Source organism: Somniosus microcephalus, chromosome 12 (assembly GCF_052327205.1).
Source record: "Somniosus microcephalus isolate GS21.2 chromosome 12, FLI_Smic_1.0, whole genome shotgun sequence".
Taxonomy (NCBI): domain Eukaryota; kingdom Metazoa; phylum Chordata; class Chondrichthyes; order Squaliformes; family Somniosidae; genus Somniosus; species Somniosus microcephalus.
The window spans coordinates 979,200-1,003,687 of record NC_140998.1 but is presented as its reverse complement, the minus strand read 5'-3'; the positions used below and the strand labels follow the sequence as shown (position 1 = coordinate 1,003,687).

Sequence of the window (24,488 nt, the reverse complement as noted above, 5' to 3'; positions counted from 1 at the left end):
ACAATAATTCGATGACAGAGGATGGGATGAACTTTGGTGTGGACTGGAGGTGACGGAGGTTGAACAGTTTCCCGTTTGTCCTGTAGATTAGCTCCACTCCAGCAGGGAGCTTACTGAGGGTGAGGTGGAGCATTGCAGCAAGGAAGATCGAGAAGAGCGTTGGTGCGAGGACATAGCCTTGCTAGACCCCGGTCCGTACGTGAATTGGGTCTTTGGTGGATCCCTTGGTCAGGATCACGGCTTGCATGTCGTCGTGAAGCAGGCGGAGGATGGTGGCAAACTTTTGAGGGCAGCCGAATTTGAGGACACTCCATAATCCCTCACGGTTGACAGTGTCAAAGGCCTTTGTGAGGTCAAAGAAGGCCATGTACAGCAGTTGGTGCTGTTCCCTGCATTTCTCTTGTATTTGACGTGCGGTGAAGGTCATGTCCATTGTGCCCCTTAGTGGGCGGAATCCGCATTGCGATTCTGGGAGGAGCTCTTCAGCCACTGGGAGAAGGTGATTGAGGAGGATTCTTGCGATGACTTTCCCTGTGGCAGACAGCAGGGAAACTCCTCTGTAATTACCGCAATTGGACTGGTCACCTTTCTTGAAGATGGTCACAATTACGGCGTCTGAGATCCCCTGGCATGTTCTCCTCCTTCAAAATAAATGAGTTCATGGATTCGCGCCAATAGTGCTTCTCCATCATGTTTTAGTGCCTCGGCGGGGATTCCATCTGCTCCCGAGGCCTTGTTGGTCTTCAGTTGTCGGATGGCCTTTTCAACCTGATGCCAGGCTCAGGTTGTGCTGAGGTGGTGGCGGGTAGCATGTTGCGGGATGGAGTTGAGGGCTCTCGCGTTGAAGACAGAGTCTCGGTTAAGGTCTTCAAAGTGCTCCTTCCAGCGGGCACCGACTGCCTCTGTCCTTGATGAGTACCTCGCCGTTCTTGGCCCGCAGTGGGGAAGGGCCTTGGGTGCTTGGGCCATAGATGGTCTTGACTGCGTTAAAGAATCCACGCATGTCGTGGTTGTCGGCTAACTGCTGGATCTCCTGCGCTTTCTCCACCCACCATCTGTTCTTTAGGTCGTGAGTTTTTTGTTGGGCCTCGGCCTTCAGGCGCCTGTAGAGCTGCTTTCTTGCTCTCGAGTTCTGTCGCTGTTTCCAGATCAGGAATGCCTTGCGCTTGAGGCTTATTAGCTCCAGGATCTCCTGGTCATTCCCGTCGAACCAGTCTTGGTGTTTCCTGCTCGAGTGACCGAGCGTCTCTTCACAGGTGCTGATTATGGAGGCCTTGAGTGCAGACCAGGCGCTGTGGACACTCTGTCTCTGCATCACTGGGAGTCGTCATGTTGGTTGTGAGGCGCAGGCTGAATAGGGCTTTCTTAGCGGGGTCTTTGAGTGCTCCAGCGTTGATTTTCCTGCGGCATTGCTTCTGTTGCTGCTGCTGTTTTGGGGCTACATTGATGGTGATGACAGAGCGGATTAGGCGGTGGTCTGTCCAGCAGTCATCAGCTCCTGTCATGGCGAGGGTGATGCGGACGTCCTTGCGGTCCCTCGCTCAGACGATGACGTAGTCCAGCAGATGCCAGTGCTTGGAGCGAGGGTGTTGCCATGAAGCCTTGTACTTGTCTCTCTGACGGAACAAGGTGTTGGTTATGACAAGGCCATGTTCTAAGCATTTCGACAGGAAGAGGGTACCGTTGGAGTTGGTTTTCCCTACCCCCTCTCTGCTGATCACACCTCCTCAGGGGCCTGTGTCCTTTTCAACTCTGGTGTTAAGTTGATCCTCCTTGGTGACTTTAATGTAGAATTCCTCTTTGGTCTCGTCTGTGGCTTCCAGTGTTGGGGCGTACGCACTGATGACCATAGCGCTCTGGTTCTGGGCTAGGGTGAGCGGAAGAGTCATGAGGCGTTCGTTTATTCCGCAAGGGGAGTCTCCGAGACGTCCAACTAGCTCATTTTTTATGGCGAAGCCTACCCCATGGAGGCGGTGTTCTTCTTCAGGATTGTCTTTCCAGAAGAAGGTGTAACCACCGCCTTGCTCCTTGAGTTGGCCTTCCCCTGCCTGCCGGGTCTCGCTTAGGGCGGCGATGTCTATGTCGAAACGTCCGAGCTCCTGGACAATAGCAGTACGGTGTTCCTGTCTGTCGCTGTTCGGGTTGTCCAGGAGGGTCCTGACGTTCCAGGTCCCGAACTTCATTTTAAAGGGTGGAAGATGCCTGTGCGTGAATTTTTTTTATCGTGGGGTGGCTGTAGCACACCAGCTACCACACGGGCTTGACAGAACAAGGTCTTGGTCAATGGCAAGGGGATCCAAGACGATTGGAGACCAGGCTCTGCTACATTGGCCACACACACACACCCTACTGTTCTCCCTCCTTGCCGCAGTTCCTCTCTACCTGGGTTTAATAGGATGCAGTGTTATCCTCCCGACCTCGCTATTGGCCCGTAGTGCATCTTCCTTGGGCCCCGGCCCCGCTGCTGCTGGTCTACGCTGTGCCACTCGTGGGCCTCGACCATGCAGCCTGGGCTCATCCTCGCTCCTGGGTCCCATCCTCACCCCGGGCCTCGTCCTCGCTCGCTCCTGCTCCCATGCCTCGTCCTCGCTCCCGAGTCCTGACATCGCTCCTGAGCCTCGTCCTCGCTCCCGGGTCCCGACCTCGCTCCTCCTCCCGTCCCTGCTCCTGGGCCTCGACCGTGCTCCTGGCCTCGCTGCTCCTGGGCCTCGACCTTGCTGCTCCTCCCGTCCCTGCTCCCGGGCCTCGTCCTCGCTCCCGGATCCCGACCTCGCTGCTCCTTCCGTCCCTACTCCTGAGCCTCAATCTTACTCCTGGGCCTCGACATCGCCAGCTAGGGCAGACCAGCTGAAAGAGGATGCTGGGCTGAATACATCAACATTTTTGTTCAAGGGTGCAATAGGTGACAAAGGTTCCCATGGTTATCCTGGATTACGTGAACCTCTTAGCTGTAGATCCTCAGGTTCCACCACTTAGCTGACATCACTTTTTTAGATGTAGAATTTTTTTCAGATTCTTCCGTGTCAGAAACAAGCCCCTGTTCATCCGCCGCTTTTCCCGCCTTTGACACACTTACCCAACAAAAATCTATCGCTCAGCTTTGAAAGCTCCAGCCTTTTGGGGGAGCGAGTTTCAGATTTTCAGTGTGTGAAAAGTGACTCCTGAACGGCCTGGCTCTAACTTTAAGATTGTGCCCCCTTGTTCTGGATTCCCCCACCAGAGGAAATAATTTCTCTATCGGATCTATTGAATCCCTTTATTATTTTAAGACTTTGTTCAGATCACCCAAGCGTCTAAACTTTAGGGAATACAAGCCAGGTTTACGCAACCTGTCCTCACAATTTAACCCCTCAAGATGTTATTTTGGTGAATCTGCACTACACCCCTTACAAGGTCAATCTTAGGGCGATAACGGGAGGCACTAACAACCCAATTTCTCCCCCTCAATGTTTTCAAGGGGAGACTGGATAGGCACTTGAGGGAAATAAACTTGCAGGGCTACGGGGATAGAGCAGGGGAATGGGACTGACTGGATTGCTCTACAGAGAGCCAGCACAGACTCGATGGGCTGAATGGCCTCCTTCTGTGCCGTTATGACTCTATGACGCATAGGCCGTTGTTGAGTACTTACAGGGTTCCCCAACAAATAAACTCGATATTCAGTCTCGTTCGTCCCAGAGAAACGAAGGCCCTGTAAAAACAAGACACAAAGAATATGACCCAAGTCACATTGCACAGGCTGCAGGAAGCTCGCAGGATGGGCAGACAGGTGGCAGATGCTGTTCAATGCAGAAAAATATTTGAAAGTAAAAATAGGGAATGGCAATATACACTTCCAGTTGCGTAGATGTATAGGGCCCCTTCATGTGCAGAAAAACAGGCCATTAAAAGATGGCACGCATGTAAATAAGGCCATAAAAAGCAAACTGAACCTTTGGTTTTAGAGGCAGAGAGATAATTTTGAGCTTGTACAAGACTTTTAGTTAGGCAGCAGTTGGAGTACTGTGTGCAGGTTCCAAAAACTCATTCCCTATTTTTCCTCTCCCATACTGGGAAGTCCTGTTGTCATTTGTTGGTAATTGAATAGGGCAAGTTACCTTGAGCTGTCAGGACCAAGTTCCCATTGGGCAAACAACTGATAGATTCAGCCAGAGGGCAAATGAGTGATTTTCATCACAAAGTGACCTGTCACTTGGCTGGAGGGAGTCCGGACTTGGAGCCTGGGACAGCTATGGGCCTGAATACCTTTGGGCCAGGACGCTATAGATGAATTTCAGTGAATGAGTGAGCCAGTCGAGGAGCCTGCATACACGGATTGAGCGCCTCGTGATGGCGTCGCCCAGACCCATGTCAAAGAAGAAATCAGTAGATTCGGCACAACTGAAGCCCCAGGAGTATGTTGCCAGGGTAGGGGAATGAAGCAATCGTCTCAACACAATTGGGGGAATTCCTCCTCAGTGTGAATGCCTATACTTACATACAAAAATGATGGGCAGGAAAAGAACAGCTGCTCCATCAAGCCTGCCACACACACACAATGCCTGGAGCATTGCAACTAGACACTTCGCCCCTCCCTCCTGTCCACCGCCCTCCCCCGACTGAGGCATAAGAACATAAGAAATAGGAGCAGGAGTTGGCCATTTGGCCCCTCGAACCTGCTCCGCCATTCAATAAGATCATGGCTGATCTTCTACCTCATCTCCACTTTCCTGCACTATCCCCATATCCCTTGATTCCCTTAATATCCAAAAATCTATCGATCTCTGTCTTGAATATACTCAACGACTGAGCCTCCACAGCCCTCTGGGGTAGAGAATTCCAAAGATTCACCGCCCTCAGTGAAGAAATTTCTCCTCATCTCAGTCCTAAATGGCCGACCCCTTATTCTGTGACTGTGACCCCTGGTTCTAGACTCCCCAGCCAGGGGAAACATCCTCCCTGCATCTACCCGGTCAAGCCGTGTAAGAATTTTGTATGTTTCAATGAGATCACCCCTCATTCTTCTAAACTCTAGAAAATATAGGCCTAGTGACGTAAGAAAACTACTCGGCACTTGGTCCGAGTATTAAACAAGGCTTTAATCAACTGTTTTTCAACATGGAGATCTCGTTGTCCTTCACTAGTTCCTGTTAAAGAATGTCCTGAGCAAGCTGGGCCCATGCCCGAGTATTTATACTCTCCCTGGACAGCGCCACCAGCAGGCCGCCCAGTATTACTTCATAAATCATTTCCACATGAATGACAAGATTCATGTCACCTAGTCTACTCAATCTCTCCTCATAGGACAATCCCCCCATCCCAGGAACCAGTCTGGTGAACCTGCATTGCAATCCCTCTATGGCAAGTATATCCTTCCTTAGAAAGCTGCACACAATACTCCAGGTGTGGTCTCACCAGGGCCTGAGATAATTACAGTAAGACATCTTTACTCTTATACTCAAATCCTCTTATAATAAAAGCCAACATACCATTTGCTTTCCTAATTGTTTGCTGTACCTGCATGTTAACTTTCAGTGATTCATGTACATGGACACCCAGGTCCCTCTGAACACCAACATTTCCCAATCTCTCAACATTTAAAAAATACTCTGCTTTTCTATTTTTCCTACCAAAGTGGATAACTTCACATTTCTCCACATTATATTCCATTTGCCATGTTCTTGCCCACTCACTTAGCCTGTTGAAGCCTCTTAGAAACATAGAAAAATAGGAGCAGGAGTAGGCCATTGGCCCTTCGAGCCTGCTCCACCATTCAATATCATGGCTGATCCTCTATCTCAATACCATATTCCCGCCCTCTCTCCCCATACCCCTTGATGCCTTTTGTGTCTAGAAATCTATCTATCTTCTTCTTAAATATATTCAGTGACTTGGCCTCCACAGCTGTTACAAAGATTCACCACCCTCTGAGTGAAGAAATTTCTCCTCATCTCAGTCCTAAATGTTCTACCCCGTATCCTGATCTCTGTCTTGAATATACTCAACGACTGAGCCTCCACAGCCCTCTGGGGTAGAGAATTCCAAAGATTCACCACCCTCTGAGTGAAGAAATATCTCCTCATTTCGGTCCAAAATGGCCGACCCCTTATTCCGAGACTGAAACCCCTGGTTCTAGACTCCCCAGCCAGGGGACACATTCTCCCTGCAACTACCCTATCAAGTCCTGTAAGAATTTTGTATGTTTCAATGAGATCACCTCTCATTCTTCTAAACTCGAGAAAATATAGGACAAGATTTATGTCACCTAGTCTGCTCAATCTCTTCTCATAGAACAAACCCCCAATCCCAGGAACCAGTCTGGTGACCCCTGGTTCTAGACCCCCCCAGCCAGGGGAATCATCCTCCCTGCATCTACCCTGTCTAGCCCTGTCAGAATTTTATACATTTCAATGAGATCACCTCTCATTCTTCTAAACTCTAGTGAATACAGGCCTAGTCAACCCAATCTCTCCTCATAAGATAGTCCTGTCATTCCAGGAATCAGTCTGGTGAACCTTCGCTGCACTCCCTCTATAGAAAGTATATCCTTTGTTAGGTAAGGAGACCAAAATTGCACACAGTACTCCAGGTGTGGTCTCACCAAGGCCTTGTATAACTGTAGTAAGACATCCTTGCTCCTGTACTCAAATCCTCTTGCAATGAAGGTCAACATACCATTTGCCTTCCTAACTGCTTGCTGTACCTGCATGTTTGCTTTCAGTGACTGGTGTACAAGGACACCCAGGTCCCTCTGTACATCAACATTTCCCAATCTATCACCATTTAAATAATACTCTGTTTTTCCTACCGAAGTGGATAACTTTGCATTTATCCACGTTATACTGCATCTGCCATGTATTTGCCCACTCACTCAACTTGTCTAAATCGCCTTGAAGCCTCTTTGCATCCTCCTCGCAACTTACATTCCTACGTAGCTTTGTATCAGCAAACTTGGAAATATTACATTTGGTTCCCTCATCCAAATCATTGATGTTGATTGCCACATGCCATGCAGCCACACTCTAAATTCAAAAATGGATTTAAATCCGTGGATGAAGTGACTTCCTCTTTCCTTACTTTTTCCAGTGTCATGAAAATAATTTTCTTTGAAATGTGAGCAATCTAACTAAAATAAATCCTACACTCGATCTGTTGCAACCGGGACCAAGAGTCGGAGTGAACAATAGGAATATTAACTAACAGAGTTAAGGAAAATGCACTGACACAAGAGGGAAGGTCATTTTTTTTGCATGCTCTGTGTGTTCCTCAAAAGAGGGACAGACTCCTGCAGTGTGAACAGAGCGCGGAGCGCAATAGAAACAGTTTATTACCTGATAATTGATTGGCCAGTGCCAGGGTTTTGAAGTGAGCTCATTGTCTTTTGGTTTTAGCCCACTATTACCCTGCAGAAAAAGCAGAATAAAGTTATTAGATGCCTTCCAGAGCATGGGTGCCTGGGTCTTCAATCTGGAGACCTGTGCATTTGAGATTTACAGACAAGTTGACTCATGTCTCCGGATCATTCGTCCTGACCTCTGGATTACTGCTCCAATAACATAACCACTGTGCCACCATACCATGTACGGTAAAAGTCCTTTCAATATGCCGAGAGACAGATTGCCATCTGCTAAAGATACTCCACAGCTGCATTCCTGGATCAGCTGTCTGGAAAAGTTTTAGGGTTTGGCGATCTTGTGAGCGCAGGATGTAGTTTGGGTAATCCATGGGGGTTCCTTGTAATTCCTGATTGGTATGTTTTCTCAGATTACCACCATCAATACAATCTTCTGCATTCTTTCTGTAGAATTTATCCCGTGTACATTAGAATAGACCCATCATCCAACAGGGAGATATCACTGGGCAATGTCCTTTTAAGAGATTTTAAATCACCATATCACAAGAGCCACAATATCTTCCCAAAATTTGACACAAAACCTTCAAGTTATTTTCAACAAGGCAACTGCAGAATAAGCCAACACTATACATGTTGGCAAATATAAAAAGGTAATAAAAGCTTTTGCAAGCACATCAAAAAGCAAGAGGATAGTCAAAGGGCCTAAGATTGGATTGGCAAATGTGCTTACAAATATTTTGCCTCTGTATTTACAAAGTAGGGGAATGACATCAGCTCCAATGCCTCCAATTTAAAAATCTCATCTTTGTGTTTAAATCTCTCCATAGCTTCACCCCCCTCTATCTCTGTAACTTCCTCCAGCAATCTCCGCCCGTCCCCCCCAACCCCACCAGCTGCGACCATTGGCAGCCTTGCCTTCAGCTGCCTGGGCCCTAAGCTCTGGAATCCCCTCTCGAAACATTTCCAACTCTCCACCTCTCTTTCCTCCTGCAAGACGCTCCTTAAAACCTACCTCTTTGACCAAGCTTAACATCTCCTTCTTTGGCTCAGTCATTTTTGTCCGATTGCACTTCAGTGAAGCACCTTGGGACGGTTTTCTACTTTAAAGTCGCTGTATAAATGCAAGTTGTTGTAACATTTCTATGATGGAGGAGTATGTAATTCGTGGGATGCAACAGTGAGAAAAAGCTCTTTGGAGACATTGTTCAGTAAGTTCCCACTCCCCAATGGCAACTTACCTATCCTGGTACATGCAGCGAAGAAGTGAATATGTATGTATTTATTCTTGACCGTGTCGGTTTCATTTCCCGCACTTCTGCTCTCACTCCTTCCCCTTCCTCCTAGAACCATGATAGGGTTCCCCTTGTCCTCACCTTCCAGCCTCTATATTCAACGGATCATCCTCCGCCATTTCCGCCACCTCCAGAGTGATCCCACCACCAAACACATCTTCCCCCTCCTCTCCCCTTTCAGCATTCCGAAGGGACCGTTCAGTCCACGACACCCTGGTCTACTCTTCAACCATCCCCAACACCCCCTCCCCTTCCCACGGCACCTTCCCGTGCAAGCGCAGGTGATACAGCACCTGCCCTTTAACTCCTCCCTTCCCACCGTCCAGGGCCCCAACATTCCTTCCAGGTACAACAGCGATTTACTTATACTGTATTTGCTGCTCACGATGCGGTCTCCTCTACAATGGGGAGACCTAATGCAGATTGGGTGACTGCTTTACGGAACACCTCCATTCAGTCTGCAAGCATCACCTCAAGCTTCCGGTCGCTTGTCATTTTAATTCTCTGCCCCACTCCCACCTCGGCCTCATACACTGTTCCAACGAAGCTCAACGTAAGCTTGAGGAACAGCACCTCACCTTTCCATTAGGCTCTTTACTTCTGGACTCAACATTGAGTTCAACAATTTCAGATCATAACCTCTGCCCAATTTTTTCAGATAGCAGCTGTTGCTGATGATTGATATTCCCATTTACACCTCCTCTAGACCTATTTTTTGTTTCTTGACTTGTCCCATTACCATCTCCTTTCGCCTTTTGTCATTTAATCTCTCCTGCCTTCCACCCTATCACAGACCTTCCCTTTTGTTCATTCCTCACCTCCCCCCTTTCCCAGCCCCTACACTTGCTTAAAACCGGTTACATCTCGAACATCTTGCAGTTATGAAAGGTCATCGACCTGAATCGTTAACTCTGTTTCTCTCTCCACAGATGCTGCCTGACCAGCTTTGGTGTTGGTGATAGTGCAAGGCGAACTCCGGGGGGGGGGGGGGGGAGAGAGAGAGAGAGGCCAGGATCTCTGGGGGATGGGGGGAAAGAGGAGGTCAGGAACTCTGGGAGGTGGGGGCAGGGAGGAAGGAGGCCAGGAACTCTTGTGGGGAAGGGGGGGGGGGGGGGGGAGGAGGCCAGGAACTCTGTTGGGGGGGGGGGGGGAGGGAAGGAGGAAGGAGGTCAGGATCTCTGGGGGTGGGGGGAAAGAGGAGTTCAGGAACTCTGGGGAGTGGGGGCGGGGGGGGGGGAAGGTGAGGTCAGGATCTCTGGGGTTGGGGGGGGGAGGAGGTCAGGATCTCTGGGGGGGGGGAAAGGGGAGGTCAGGATCTCTGGGGGTGGGGGGGGGGGGTGGAGAAAAGAGAGGAGGCCAGGAACTCTTGGGGGGGAGGGGGGGAAAGAGAGGAGGTCAGGATCTCGGGGTGGGCGAGGGGGGGGGGTGGCGGGAGAGAGAGGAGGTCAGGATCTCTGGGGGGTGGGGGGGGGGGGGGGAGAGAGAGAGGAGGCCAGGATCTTGGGGGGAGGTGGGGGGGGGGGGGAAGAGGAGGTCACAATCTCTTGGGGGGGGGGGCAGGGGAGAAAGAGGTGTCAGGATCTCTGGGGGGGGGGGAAAGAGAGGAGGTCAGGATCTCTGGGGGGGGGGAAGAGAGGAGGTCAGGATCTCTGGGGGGGGGAGAGAGGAGGTCAGGATCTCTGGGGGGGGGGAAGAGAGGTGGTCAGGATCTCTGGGGAGGGGGGGTGAAGGAGGTCAGGATCTCTGGGGGGGGAGAGAGGAGGTCAGGATCTCTGGGGGGGGGGGAAGAGAGGTGGTCAGGATCTCTGGGGGGGGGAGAGAGGAGGTCAGGATCTCTGGGGGGGGGGGAAGAGAGGTGGTCAGGATCTCTGGGGGGGGGAGAGAGGAGGTCAGGATCTCTGGGGGGGGGGGGAAGAGAGGTGGTCAGGATCTCTGGGGAGGGGGGGGTGAAGGAGGTCAGGATCTCTGGGGGGGGAGAGAGGAGGTCAGGATCTCTGGGGGGGGAGAGAGGAGGTCAGGATCTCTGGGGGGGGGGGGGAAGAGAGGTGGTCAGGATCTCTGGGGAGGGGGGGTGAAGGAGGTCAGGATCTCTGGGGGGGGAGAGAGGAGGTCAGGATCTCTGGGGGGGGAGAGAGGAGGTCAGGATCTCTGGGGGGGGGAGAGAGGAGGTCAGGATCTCTGGGGGGGGGGGAAGAGAGGTGGTCAGGATCTCTGGGGAGGGGGGGTGAAGGAGGTCAGGATCTCTGGGGGGGGAGAGAGGAGGTCAGGATCTCTGGGGGGGGAGAGAGGAGGTCAGGATCTCTGGGGGGGGGGGGGGAAGAGAGGTGGTCAGGATCTCTGGGGGGGGGGGTGAAGAGAGGTGTTCAAGATCGCTGTTTGGTGGGGGGGGGAAAGAGAGGAGGTCAGGATCTCTGGGGGGGGGGGAAGAGAGGAGGTCAGGATCTCTGGGGGGGGGAGAGAGGAGGTCAGGATCTCTGGGGGGGGGGAGAGAGGAGGTCAGGATCTCTGGGGGGGGAGAGAGGAGGTCAGGATCTCTGGGGAGGGGGGGTGAAGGAGGTCAGGATCTCTGGGGGGGGGGGTGAAGAGAGGTATTCAAGATCGCTGTTTGGGGGGGGGGGGGGGGGGGAGATAGAGAGGAGGTCAGGAGCTCCGGGTTGGGGGGGGGGGGGGGGTTTAAAGGGCTGTTTTTTTTAAACAATATTACTAAACTTTTTTTTGTATCTAGTTTTTATTTGGAAAAGTTTAATTTCTTTCATTTCCCCCTGGCCAAGAATCTTTGCCGCCCCCACCCACCCACCCCTTTAACCAAAAAACAAACAAAAAAGTTAATCTATCACCTTCGGTCCAGATTCAAAAAAAAAATCAGGAAAGAGTTTACTTTGAAACGGAAGAGTTCCTGAGCTACAAAACTAGAAGTCTCTTCCTTTTAACAATACTGCTTCTGAAGGATTCCAATGGCCCATCTGTTTATTTCTTCCCCCTAGCAGTGGCCCTAGTTCAGCACTCATCTCCATCTAGGCACTCGGACACACGAAGTGCACGACAACCTTCCATCACCAGGCAAATATGTAATGTTAATACAAACAAGTTAAAAATCCTGTACAAAAGTACATTACGTGAATCAGTAACAAGAAACAAAAAAAAGTTCCCAAGTGTAGGTATCCCTAATAAATTAACAAATTGATGGCAACTGCACAGTGTGCACTGACAATTGGTTGGATAGTCCCTGGTTTATCAACTCAGACTTGATGTTAAATATTTCACCTTTACTGCATTTTTGAATTGTACAAAAAACTAGTGCTTTTTGGCTGTAATTTTTTTTTACAATTCATCTTTAAAATGATCAGCTTCTTCATCTTCTGGCTCCAACTTCTCCGCTTCCTCATCCTCTTCGAGATTCTCATCAACAGCACGACCATCTTTTCCTCCGCTCTCTATGAATGTGACAAAAGATTCAAGTGTCCTCACCATTGAAATCTATAATCATTCGCTCAGAACCAGCAGGGAAGAACTTCAGGATCGGGAAACTGTGGATTTTCATGGACTCAATTTCATTAGCAGTGGAATCCATCATTCCAATAACTATTTTGTCATTATCCTTGTACTTTTCTCCCAGCTGTTTGCAGTGACCGCACCATGGAGCATAGAATTCAACAAAAACATCCTCAGTTTCGTCAAAGGCAACTTCCTCAAAGTTTTTGCCAACTAGGACTTTGACAGAAGTTTTGTCCCAGTCTTCAGGAATGTCTTGGCTCATGAGGTGAGGCTTCAACTTCCCTTCCAAGAACTGGTTGCAGAAATCTCTTACATTCTCGACAGTGATGTCCTTGGTCTCTGGCTTGTAGTTGGTCATCTCCTCTTCGAGGGTGATGATGCAAATGGCCGGGCATTCCTCTGTCTTCAAACCGAAAAATTCCAGAACTCTTTGGTTGTCATCAACTTCGCTGTCGATGTAGATGAATAGGACATTTCTCTTGAAGCTTTCCACTGCTTTCTTGAAGTTGTTCAAATTGTCCTGGAAGCTCGGTGAGCTCTTGGGGATGAACAGCAGCATGTGGGTCTTGATATCACCGCCGAAGATCTTTGGAGCAGTCTGCTCAGTGAACTCAATAACCAGAGGCAGCTGGTTGCTTTTGATAAATTTGACTAGATTCTCCTTCGTATATTCTCCATCATAGACATTATGACCCTCATTGAATTTCTTAAAAAGGACAACTCCATCCTTCTTCACATCATACTTGGTAAAGATGGCTGCATCTGAAGCGATTCTGAATGGCACCTCGGCAATGGCCTCTACAGGAATATTTTGGCATCGCTCCCTTCCCCATCCTTGAAAAACCCAATGACAAACACTTCGGATGACTCTACTAGTTTCTCAACATCTGCTTCAGTGATGGTGTCTGCTGTGGGTCCCGTGCGTTTCTTCAGCCAGTTAACAATATCTTCATGCTGTCTTCCAGCTGCATAGTCCTTCAGATTGCTCTTGTCTCCATTTAAAAAAAACGTAATGGTGGGGTATCCCCGCACTGGATGTTGATGGTTGGGTCAAAATCCTGGAACACTCTCCCTAATAGCACTGTGGGAGTACCTTCACTACACGGACTGCAGTTGTTCACGAAGGCGGCTCACCACCACCTTCTCAAGGGCAATTAGAGATGGGCAATAAATGCTGGCCTTGCCAGCAACGCCCACAATACAAGTTGCCCTTGTGAATGAATTAATAAAAAAAGAGTTTATTCAATGCGCTAGAATAATGGACTGGAATAATATCAGAGACAGGCTGCTCTGTGATTGACATTTACTAAAAATTACTGACCCGGATCATAACGACATGCGACTCCAGCAGGATCTCTGGGAACGAGGGTTTCAGTACCTCCAGGCTGATATTCGGTACTGCAATGATAAAGTTCTTATTACGATGTGCCCATATACGTGGAACCACGAAGTCCAGTGGGTAGTTATTGGCTTTAGCACATGCTCCGTTGAATGATGGACAATAGCTTGTATAGCGTAGAACATCCAATGGAATTTTGTAGAATACTGGTAAAAGGAATGGCAAACTAAGAGTGCTTGGGAAAGTGTGACTGAAGGCTAGGGGAAAAGATGGAGTTTGAGACAGTTTTTAAATGGGAGAGAGAGGTCGAGAGGCAAATGGGTCTTGGAGGAAGGTTCAAACAGTAGAAGTTAGCAGCTGTCAGTAGTGGGACAGTAGCGGGCACCATGAACAGGAGGCCAACAGTTCAGATCACAGCAGTGGGAGGGAGAGCGTCTGGAAGAAGTTGCAAAGGTAGACTGGAGCAAGGGCATGGAGCTATTCAAAGATGAAGACATGGAGGGATTTGAATCATAGAATGAAAGCGTGCCATTTGGCCCATCTTGCCTGTGCCAGCTCTTTGAAAGAGCTATCCAATTAGTCTCACTCCCTTGCTCTTTCCCCACCACCCTGCTAATTTCCCCCCCTTCATGTATGTTTCCAATTCTCTTTTGAAAGTTACTATTAAATCTGCTTCCTTTCAGGCAGTGCATACCAGATCATAACTCGCTGTGTTAAATTTCTTCTCATTTCCCTCTGGATTTTTTGCGAATTATCTTAAATCTGTTTGCTCTGGTTACCGACCCTCCTACTAGTGGAAACAGGGATCACTATCTACTCAATTAAAACCCCTCATAATTTTGAACACCTCTATTAAAACTCTCCATAGCCTTCGGAAAAAAAAAGGGGGGGGGGGAGGGGAAATTTAGAAATCTAAAGAGAAAGGTCAAGGCAATAGAGCAGTGTAGCGATTTGGGTAAAAATAAGCAGAGTGTGACAGGAAGGGACAGAGAGTTTAACGGTAGCAGTGCAGCAGAGAATAAGGTCAAAGCAGGGAATAATGGTAAAATATTTAAATTAAAGGCTCTTTATCTGAATGTACAAGATAGATGAACTAGTGCCACAATAGAGATAAATGGATTAGATCCAATAGCCATTACTGAGACATGGTTGCAAGGTGGCCAAGGTTGGGAACTAAATGTTCTTGGGTACTTGACGTTTCAAAAAGACAGGCAGAATGGAAAAGGAGGGGGAGTAGCCCTGATAATAGAGGATGACATAAGGACAGTTGCGAGAAAGGATCTCGGCTCGGAAGAGCAGGAAATAGAATCAGTATGGGTGGAGATAAGGACTAACGAGGCAGTAAACACTGGTAGGAGTAGTATATAGGCCCCCGAACAGTAGCTATACCTTTGGACAGAATATTAATCAAGAAATAGTAGGAGCTTGCAACAAAGGTAATGCAATAATCTTGGGGGACTTTAATCTTCATATAGACTGGACAAATCAAATTGACAAAGGTAGTCTGGAGGACGAATTCATGGAATGCATTTGAGACAGTTTCCTAGAACAACATGTCACAGAACCAACCAGGGAACAGGCCATTTTAGATCTCTTATTGTGTAATGAGACAGGGTTAATTAGCAATCTCATAGTAAAGGATCCTCTGGGGCAGAGTGTTCATAAGATTAGAGAATTTCATGTTAATTTTGAGAGTGACTTGCCTAAGTCCGAAACTAGAGTCTTAAACTTAAATAAAGCCAATTTCATTATGAGGGGCGAGTTGGCTAAGGTAGATTGAAAAAATAGATTAAAAAGATATGGCGGTAGATAAGCAGTGGCTAGCATTTAAAGAAATATTTCATAATTCTCAACAAAAATACATTCCATTGAGAAACAAAAGCTCCACGGGAAAAGTGATCCAACCGTGGCTAACTAAAGAAGTTAAGGATAGCATTAGATTGAAAGAAGCAGCTTATAATGTTGCAAAGCATAATAGCAACCCTGAGGATTGGGAGAGTTTCAGAAACCAGCAAAGGTTGACCAAAAAATTGTTAAAAAAGGGAAAAAATAGAATGAGAGAGAAAACTAGCAAGAAATATAAAAGCAGATTGTAAGAGTTTCTACAAGTACGTAAAAAGGAAAAGAGTAGCAAAAGTAAACGTTGGTCCCTTAGAGGCTGAGACAGGAGAAATGATTATGGGGAATAAGGAAATGGCAGAAACGTTAAACAAATATTTTGTATCTGTCTTCACATCAGAAGACACAAATAGCATACCAAAAATGGTGGGGAACCAAGGGTCTAATGAGGGTGAGGAACTTAACGTCATTAATATAAGTAGAGAAAAAGTACTAGAGAAATTAATGGGACTAAAAGCCGATAAATCCCCTGGACCCGACGGCCTACATCCTAGGGTTCTAAAAGAGGTGGCTGCAGAGATAGTGGATGCATTGGATTTGATCTTCCAAAATTCCCTAGATTCTGGAATGGTCCCAGCAGAATGGAAGGTCGCAAATGTGACACCGCTATTCAAGAAAGGAGGGAGAGAGAAAACAGGGAACTACAGGCCAGTTAGCCTGACATCAGTCATCGGGAAATGCTGGAATCCATTGTTAAGGAAGTTGTATCAGGGCACTTGGAAAATCATAACATGATTAGGCAGAGTCAACATGGGTTTATGAAAGGGAAATCGTGTTTGACAAATTTATTAGAGTTTTTTGAGGATGTAACTGGCAGGGTAGATAAAGGGGAACCAGTGGCTGCAGTATATTTGGATTTCCAGAAGGCATTCGATAAGGTGCCACATAAAAGGTTATTACACAAGATTAGGGCTCATGGGGTTGGGGGTAATATAGTAGTATGGATAGAGGATTGGTTAATGGACAGTAAACAGAGAGTAGGGATAAACAGATCTTTTTCAGGTTGGCAGGCTGTAACTAGTGGGGTGCCGCAAGGATCAGTGTTGGGGCCTCAGCTATTTACAATCTATATTAATGACCTAGATGAAGGGGCCGAGTGTAATGTATCCAAGTTTGCTGATGATACAAAGCTAGGTGGGACAGTAAGCTGTGAGGAGAACACAGAGTCTGCAAAGGGATATAGATAGACTGAGTGAGTGGGCAGTAAGGTGGCAGGTGGAGTATAATGTAGGGAAATGTGAGGTTATTCACTTTGGTAGGAAGAATAGAAAAACAGAATATTTTTTAAATGGTGAGAAACTTTCAAATGTTGGTGTTCAGAGGGATTTGGGTGTCCTCGTGCAAGAAACACAGAAAGCTAGCATGCAGGTACAGCAAGCAATAAAGGAAGGCAAATGGCATGTTGGCTTTTATTGCAAGGGGGGTGGAGTATAAGAGTAAGTAAGTCTTGCTACAATTATACAGGGCCTTGGTGAGACCACACCTGGAGTACTGTGCACAGTTTTGGTCTCCTTATCTAACGAAGGATATACTTGCCTTGGAGGCGGTGCAATGAAGGATTAGAAATCAGCAAAGGGGGACCAAGAAATTGATAAAGAAAGCAAAAATGGAATATGAGCACAAACTAACGAAAAATATAAAGACGGATTGTAAAAACTTCTATAGGTACGTGAAAAGGAAAAGGCTGGCGAAGGTAAATGTAGGTCCTTTACAGTCAGAGACGGGAGAATTTATAATGGGGAATGAGGAAATGGCAGAGAAATTAAATAAATACTTTGTTTCTGCCTTCACGGAAGACACAAAACACCTCCCAGAAATACGAGAAAACCAAGGGTGTGGCGAGAATGAGGAACTTAAAGAAATTATTAGTAAAAAAACAGTACTAGCAAAATTAATGGGACTAAAAGTCGATAAATCCCAAGGACCAGATGACCTACATCCTGGTGTTTTAAAAGAGTTGGCCATTGGGATAGTGGACGCATTGGTTGTCATCTTCCAAAATTCTATAGATTCTGGAACGGTTCCTGCAGATTGGAGGATAGCAAATGTAACCCCGCTATTTAAGAGAGGAGGGAGAGAAAAAACGGGGAACTACAGACCTGTTAGCCTCACATCAGTAGTTGGGAAAATGCTGGAATCTATTATAAAGGATGCAATAACTGGGCACTTGGAAACTAATGGTAAGATTGGGCAGAGTTAACATGGATTTATGAAAGGGAAATCTTGTTTAACAAACCTATTGGAGTTCTTTGAGGATATAACTAGTGGCGTAGACAAAGGGGAACCGGTAGATGTGGTGTGTTTGGATTTTCAGAAGGCCTTCGATAAGGTCCCACATAAGAGGTTGGTAAACAAAATTAGGGCACATGAAATTGGGGGTAGTATACTAGCATGGATTGAGTATTGGTTAACACACAGAAAACAAAGAGTAGGGATAAACAGGTCTTTTTCAGGATGGCAGGCTGTGACTAGTGGGGTACCACAAGGATCGGTGCTTGGGCCCCAGCTATTCACAATCTATATCAATGATTTGGATGAGGGGACTAAATGTAACATTTCCAAATTTGCTGAGGATACAAAGCTAGGTGGCAGTGTCAGTTGTGAAGAGGATGTGAAGAGGCTTCAAGGGGATCGCGACAGGCTCAGTGAGTGGGCGAGGACATGGCAGATGGAATATAATGTGGATAAATGTGAAGTTATCCACTTTGGTAGAAAAAACAGAAAGGCAGAGTGCAGCGAAGATTCACCAGACTGATACCTGGGATGGCAGAAATGACGTATGAGGAGAGATTGGGTCGACTGGGTTTATACTCGCTGGATTTCAGAAGAATGAGAGGGGATCTCATTGAAACATATAAAATTCTAACAGGACTAGACAGACTTGATGCAGGAAGGATGTTCCCGATGGCCGGGGAGTCCAGGATCAGGGGTCACAGTCTAAGAATAAGGGGTAAGCCATTTAAGACAGAGATGAGGAGAAATTTCTTCACCCAGAGAGTGGTGAACCTGTGGAATTCTCTACCACAGAAGGCAGTTGAGGCCAATTCATTAAATATATTCAAGAAGGAGTTAGATATATTTAAGGCTAAAGGGATATGGGGAGAAGGCAGGGACAGGGTACTGAATTTGGATGATCAGCCATGATCTCATTAAATGGCGGAACAGGCTCGAGGGGCCGAATGGCCTACTCCTGCTCCTATGTTTCTATGTGAAAGATTGGGGAATGCAGATGCTCAAAGGGACCTGGGTGTCCTTGTACATGAGTCACTGAAAGTGAATGTGCAGGTGCAGCAAGACATTAGGAAGGCAAATGGTATGCTGGCCTTCATTACAAGAGGATTTGAGTACAGGAGTAAAGAAGTCTTACTCCAATTATATCGGGCCTTGGTGAGACCACACCTGGAGTACTGTGTACAATTTTGGTCTCCTTACCTAAGGAAGCCATGGTGTGGAGATGCCGGAGTTGGACTGGGGTGGACAAATGTAAGAAGTCACACAACACCAGGTTATAGTCCAACAGCTTTATTTGAAATCACAAGCTTTCGGAGCGCTGCTCCTTCATCAGAGGGATTAACAGGGAAGGCTACTCCCTCTGACAAAGGAGCAGCGCTCCGAAAGCTTGTGATTTCAAATAAAGCTGTTGGACTATAACCTGGTGTTGTGTGACTTCTTACATTTACCTAAGGAAGGATATACTTGCCATAGAGGGAGTGCAACGAAGGTTCACGAGATTGATTCCTGGGATGGCGGGACTGTCGTATGAGAAGAGATTGCATAAACAAGGCCTGTATTCTCCTGAATTCAGAAGAATGAGGGGGGATCTCATTGAAGCATAATAAATTATTACAGAGTTTGATAGGTTGGATGCTGGGAAAATGTTTCCCTTGGCTAGGGAGTCCAGAACCAGGGGCCACAGCCTCAGCATAAAGGGTAGGCCATTCAGGACTGAGATGAGAAGAAATTTCTTCACACAGAGGGTGGTGAATCTTTGGAATTCTCTATCCCAGAGGGCTGTGGAGGCTCAGTCATTGGGTATATTCAAAACAGAAGTTGATAGATTTCTGACTAGTAAGGGCATCAAGGGATATGGCGATAAGGCCGGTGAATGGAATTGAGGCAGAAGATCAACCATGATCTCATTGAAAGGCGGAGCAGGCTCGAAGGGCCTACTCCTGCTCCTAGTTCTTATGCTCTTATGATTACTTGGATAAGAGGGCTGTCCTATGATGAGAGGTTGTGTAGAATGGGCCGATACTCTCTGGAGTTTAGAAGAATGAGAGGTGATCTCATTGAAACATACAAGATTCTGAAGGGGATTGACAGGGTAGATGCTGAGAGGTTGTTTCCCCTGGCTGGAGTGTCTATAATTTAGGGGCATAGTCTCAGGCTAAGGGGTCGGCCATTTAAGACTGAGATGAGGAGAGATTTCTTCACTCAGGGGGTGGTGAATCTTTGGAATTCTCTGCCCCAGAGGGCTGTGAATGCTGAGTCTTTGAGTATATTCAAAGCTGAGATAAATAGATTTTTGGATTCTAGGGGAATCAAGGGATATGGAGATTGGGCGGGAAAGTAGAGTTCAGGTCGATGATCAGCCATGATCTTACTGAATGGCGGAGCAGACTCGAGGGGCCATATTGCCTACTGCTCTTATTTCTTATGTTCTTCTCTGCTCCGAGGAAACAATCCCAGTTTCTCCACATAACTGAAGTCCCTCATCCCTGGTACTATTCTAGTAAATGTCCTCTGCTCCCTCTCCAAGGCCTTGACATCCTTCCGAAAATGTGGTTCCCAGAATTGGGCACAGTACTCCAGTTGGGGCCTAACCAGTGTTAGAGTTATAATTATAGAGTCATAATGCTACAGAAGGAGGCCATTCAGCCCATCGCGTCCGTGCTGGCTCTCTGCAGAGCAATCCAGTCAGTCCCATTCCCCCGCTCTATCCCCGTAGCCCTGCAATTTTATTTCCCTCAAGTGTCTATCCAGTCTCCCCTAGAAAACAGAGTGTCTCCGCTTCCGCAACTTCCGTTGGCAGCGAATTCCAGCTCATCACCACTCGCTGCGTAAAATTTTTTTTCCTCACATCCCCCTGTATCTCTTGCCCAAAACCTTAAATCTGTGTCCCCTAGTCCTTGCACCATCAACTAGTGGGAACAGTCTTTCCCTGTCTAGCCTATCCAAACCCAACATAATCTTGTACACCTCTATCAAATCACCCCTCAACCTCCTTTGCTCTAATGAAAACAAATCCAGCTTTTCCAACCTGTCCTTGTAGCCAAGATCCCCCATTTTAATCTTCATATTGATTGGGCAAATCAAATTGGCCTCGAGGAAGAGTTCATACAATGTATCCTGGATGGTTTCCGAGAACAATACATTGTGGAACCAACCAGGGAGCAGGCTATCTTAGATCTGGTACTGTGTAATGAGACAGGATGAAAAAATGATCTCATAGTAAAGGATAGCGGCAGAGCTTAAAAGCGGCGGCAGCTTCAAATCGGCGGCAGTTGCAAGGTGAGGCCTGATCTGAGCATTGGACCTGTGAGGGGGCAGTGACCGGCGGCAGAGCTTAAAAGCGGCGGCAGATTCAAATCGGCGGCAGTTGCGAGGTGAGGCCCGATCAGAGCATTGGACCTGTGAGGGGGCAGTGACCGGCGGCAGAGCTTAAAAGCGGTGGCAGTTTCAAATCGGCGGCAGTTGCGAGGTGAGGCCCGATCAGAGCATTGGACCTGTGAGGGGGCAGTGACCGGCGGCAGAGCTTAAAAGCGGCGGCAGTTTCAAATCGGCGGCAGTTGCGAGGTGAGGCGTACCAATTCAACAGCAGAGGAGAGAGGTAAAAAGTAATCCAAGCGTGACGTCACCAGGAAGCAGGTAAGTGATTGGTTGGTGAGTATTTCTTTTATTACAAGCTTAAATTCTGCGGTTTATATTTTCTTGGGTCTCTGTGGTGTAGTGGGGACAGTTGGTAAATAAGCGCCCTAGAGTATATCTTTAACTGGTGGTATTGAATTAATTTAAACTAATTAAAGGGGTAAGTCATGCCAGGAGAGCCCAGCCCCGTGTTATGCTCCTCTTGCTCTATGTGGGAATTCAGGGACGCTGCCAGTGTCCCTGATGACGTGTGCCAGAAATGCATCCAGCTGCAGCTACTAACGGGCCATATTGAGGCGCTGGAGCTGCGGATGGATGGGTTGTGGAGCATTCACAATGCTGAGAGGGTCGTGCATTACACGTTTGATGAGTTGTTCACGCCGCAGGGTAGGGCTGCACAGGCAGGAGGGAAATGGGTGACCACCAGGCGGAGCAGTAGAAGCAGGCAGGTAGTGCAGGAGACCCCTGTGGCCATCCCCCTTTCAAACAGGTATACCAATTTGGATACTGTTGAGGGGGATGACTCACCAGAGGAAGGCAGCAGCAGCCAACTTCCTGGCACCAGGGGTGTTGCTGCTGCTCAGGAAGGGAGGAAAAAGAGTGGGAGAGCAATAGTGGTAGGGGATTCTATCGTAAGGGGAACAGATAGACGGTTCTGTGGCCGTAGACGTGACTCCAGGATGGTTTGTTGCTTCCCTGGTGCCAGGGTCAAGGATGTCACTGAATGGCTGCAGGGCATTCTGAAGGGGGAGGGTGAACAGGCAGAGGTCGTGGTTCACATTGGGACCAACGACATAGGTAGGAAGAGGGATGAGGTCCTGCAACAAGAATTTAGGGAGCTAGGTAGCAGATTAAAGAGCAGGACCTCAAAGGTTGTAATCTCTGGATTACTCCCGGTGCCACGTGCTAGTGAGTATAGGAATAGGAGGATAGAGCAGATGAATGCGTGGCTAAAGAGTTGGTGCAGGAGGGAGGGCTTTAGTTTCCAGGATCACTGGGCCTGCTTCTGGGAAAGGTGGGACTTGTACAAGTCGGACGGGTTGCACCTGAACCAGAGCGGGATAAATATCCTTGCGGGGAGGTTTGCTAGCACCGTTCGGGAGGGTTTAAACTAAAATGGCAGGGGGTTGGGAAGCTGAGCAGGGAGACAGAGGAAAGGAAAACAGGGATAAAAGCAAAAGATAGGAAGGAGAAAAACAAAAGTGGCAGTCAGAGAAATCAACAGTTTAAATCAAACGTGGCCACAGTAAATAATAATTCTAATAGGTCTAAGAGCGTTAAAAAAACAAGCCTAAAGGCTTTGTGTCTTAATGCGAGGAGCATTTGTAATAAAGTGGACGAATTGGCTGCGCAAATAGAGGTAAACGAATATGATTTGGTTGGGATTACGGAAACGTGGCTCAAGGATGGCCAAGACTGGGAACTCAACATCCAGGGGTATTCGATATTCAGGAAAGATAGGCAAAAAGGAAAGGGAGGTGGGGTGGCATTACTGGTTAAAGAAGGGATTAATACAATTGTAATGAAGGATATTAGCTCTGATGATGTGGAATCTGTATGGGTAGAATTGAGAAATACTAAGGGGAAAAAAACATTAGTGGGAGTGGTATAGAGACCTCCAAACAGTAAGGTGGAGGTTGGGGATGGCATTAAAAGGGAAATTAAAGAAGCGTGCAATAAGGGCACAGCAGTCATCATGGGTGACTTTAACCTACATATAGATTGGGCCAACCAAATTAGTAACAATACTGCGGAGGAGGAATTCCTGGAGTGTTTACGGGATGGTTTCCTGGACCAATATGTTGAGGAACCAACCAGAGATCAGGCCATCTTAGACTGGGTATTATGCAACGAGAAAGGATTAATTAGCAATCTTGTTGTGCGAGGCCCCTTGGGTCGGAGCGATCATAATATGATCGAATTCTTCATTAAGATGGAGAATGAAGTAGTTGACTCAGAGACAAGGGTCCTCAATTTAAATAAAGGAAACTACGATGGTCTGAGGAGCGAGTTGGGTAGGATTGAGTGGGGAATGGCGCTCAAAGGGTTGACGGTGGATCGGCAATGGCAAACATTCAAAGACCGAATGGATGAGCTCCAGAATTTGTTCATCCCAGTTTGGCGTTAAAATAAAACAAAAAAAGTGACTCAACCGTAACTAACAAGGGAAATTAGGGATAGCATAAGATCCAAGGAGAGGACATATAAATTGGCTAGAAAAAGCAATAATCCTGAGGATTGGGAGCAGTTTAGGAGTCAACAAAGGAGGACAAAGGGATTAATTAAGAAAGGGAAAATAGAATATGAGAGTAAGCTAGCAGGGAACATAAAAACTGACTGTAAAAGCTTTTATAGATATGTGAAGAGAAAAAGATTAGTGAAGTCAAGCGTAGGTCCCTTACAGTCAGAATCAGGGGAATTTATAATGGGAAACAAGGAAATGGCAGACCAACTAAATGCATACTTTGGTTCTGTCTTCACAAAGGAGGACACAAATAACCTCCCAGGAATATCGGCAAACATAGGGACTAATGAGAGGGAGGAGCTGACAGAAATTAGTATCTCTAGGGATATGGTGTTGGGTAAGTTGAGGGGACTGAAGGCCGACAAATCCCCGGGGCCTGATAAACTACATCCTAGGGTACTTAAGGAGGTGGCCCTGGAGATAGCAGATGCTCTAAGGATCATCTTCCGGAACTCCATTGACTCGGGAACAGTACCCGTGGATTGGAGGGTAGCTAATGTTACCCCAATATTTAAAAAGGGGGGTAGAGAGAAAGCAGGGAATTATAGACCAGTAAGCCTTACATCGGTTGTGGGCAAAATGCTAGAGTCCATTATTAAGGATAAAATAGCGGAGCACTTGACAAATGGGGAAAGGATCGGACAGAGTCAACATGGATTTACAAAGGGTAAATCGTGTTTGACTAATCTGCTGGAATTTTTTGAGGAAGTAACTGGTAAAATAGATGGGGGAGAGCCAGTGGATGTGGTGTACCTTGACTTCCAGAAAGCCTTCGATAAGGTTCCACACAAAAGATTATCATGCAAAATTAAGGCTCATGGGATTGGGGGCAAAGTATTAACGTGGATAGAGAACTGGCTGGCGGATAGAAAACAGAGAGTTGGAATAAACGGCTCGTTTTCGGAGTGGCAGGCAGTGACCAGCGGGGTGCCGCAAGGATCTGTCCTGGGACCCCAGCTGTTCACAATATATATAAATGATCTGGATCAGGGAATTGGATGCAATATTTCCAAATTC

The 24,488-nt window shown here is 47.3% G+C and overlaps 1 protein-coding gene and 1 pseudogene across 1 annotated transcript in view; both read right to left on the bottom strand.

The window, feature by feature from the left end:
- Positions 1-24,488, bottom strand: part of pomt2 (protein-O-mannosyltransferase 2) — a 242,484-nt gene that overhangs the window by 41,585 nt on the left and 176,411 nt on the right. The window contains exons 15-17 of the mRNA XM_086002508.1: positions 13,442-13,518; positions 7,311-7,382; positions 3,632-3,691 (exon numbers count right to left, since the gene is read on the bottom strand). Of these exons, the coding sequence (XP_085858634.1) occupies positions 3,632-3,691; positions 7,311-7,382; positions 13,442-13,518 (209 nt within the window). The remainder of the gene's footprint in view (positions 1-3,631; positions 3,692-7,310; positions 7,383-13,441; positions 13,519-24,488) is intronic.
- Positions 11,763-13,155, bottom strand: LOC147108973 (protein disulfide-isomerase pseudogene; annotated as a pseudogene).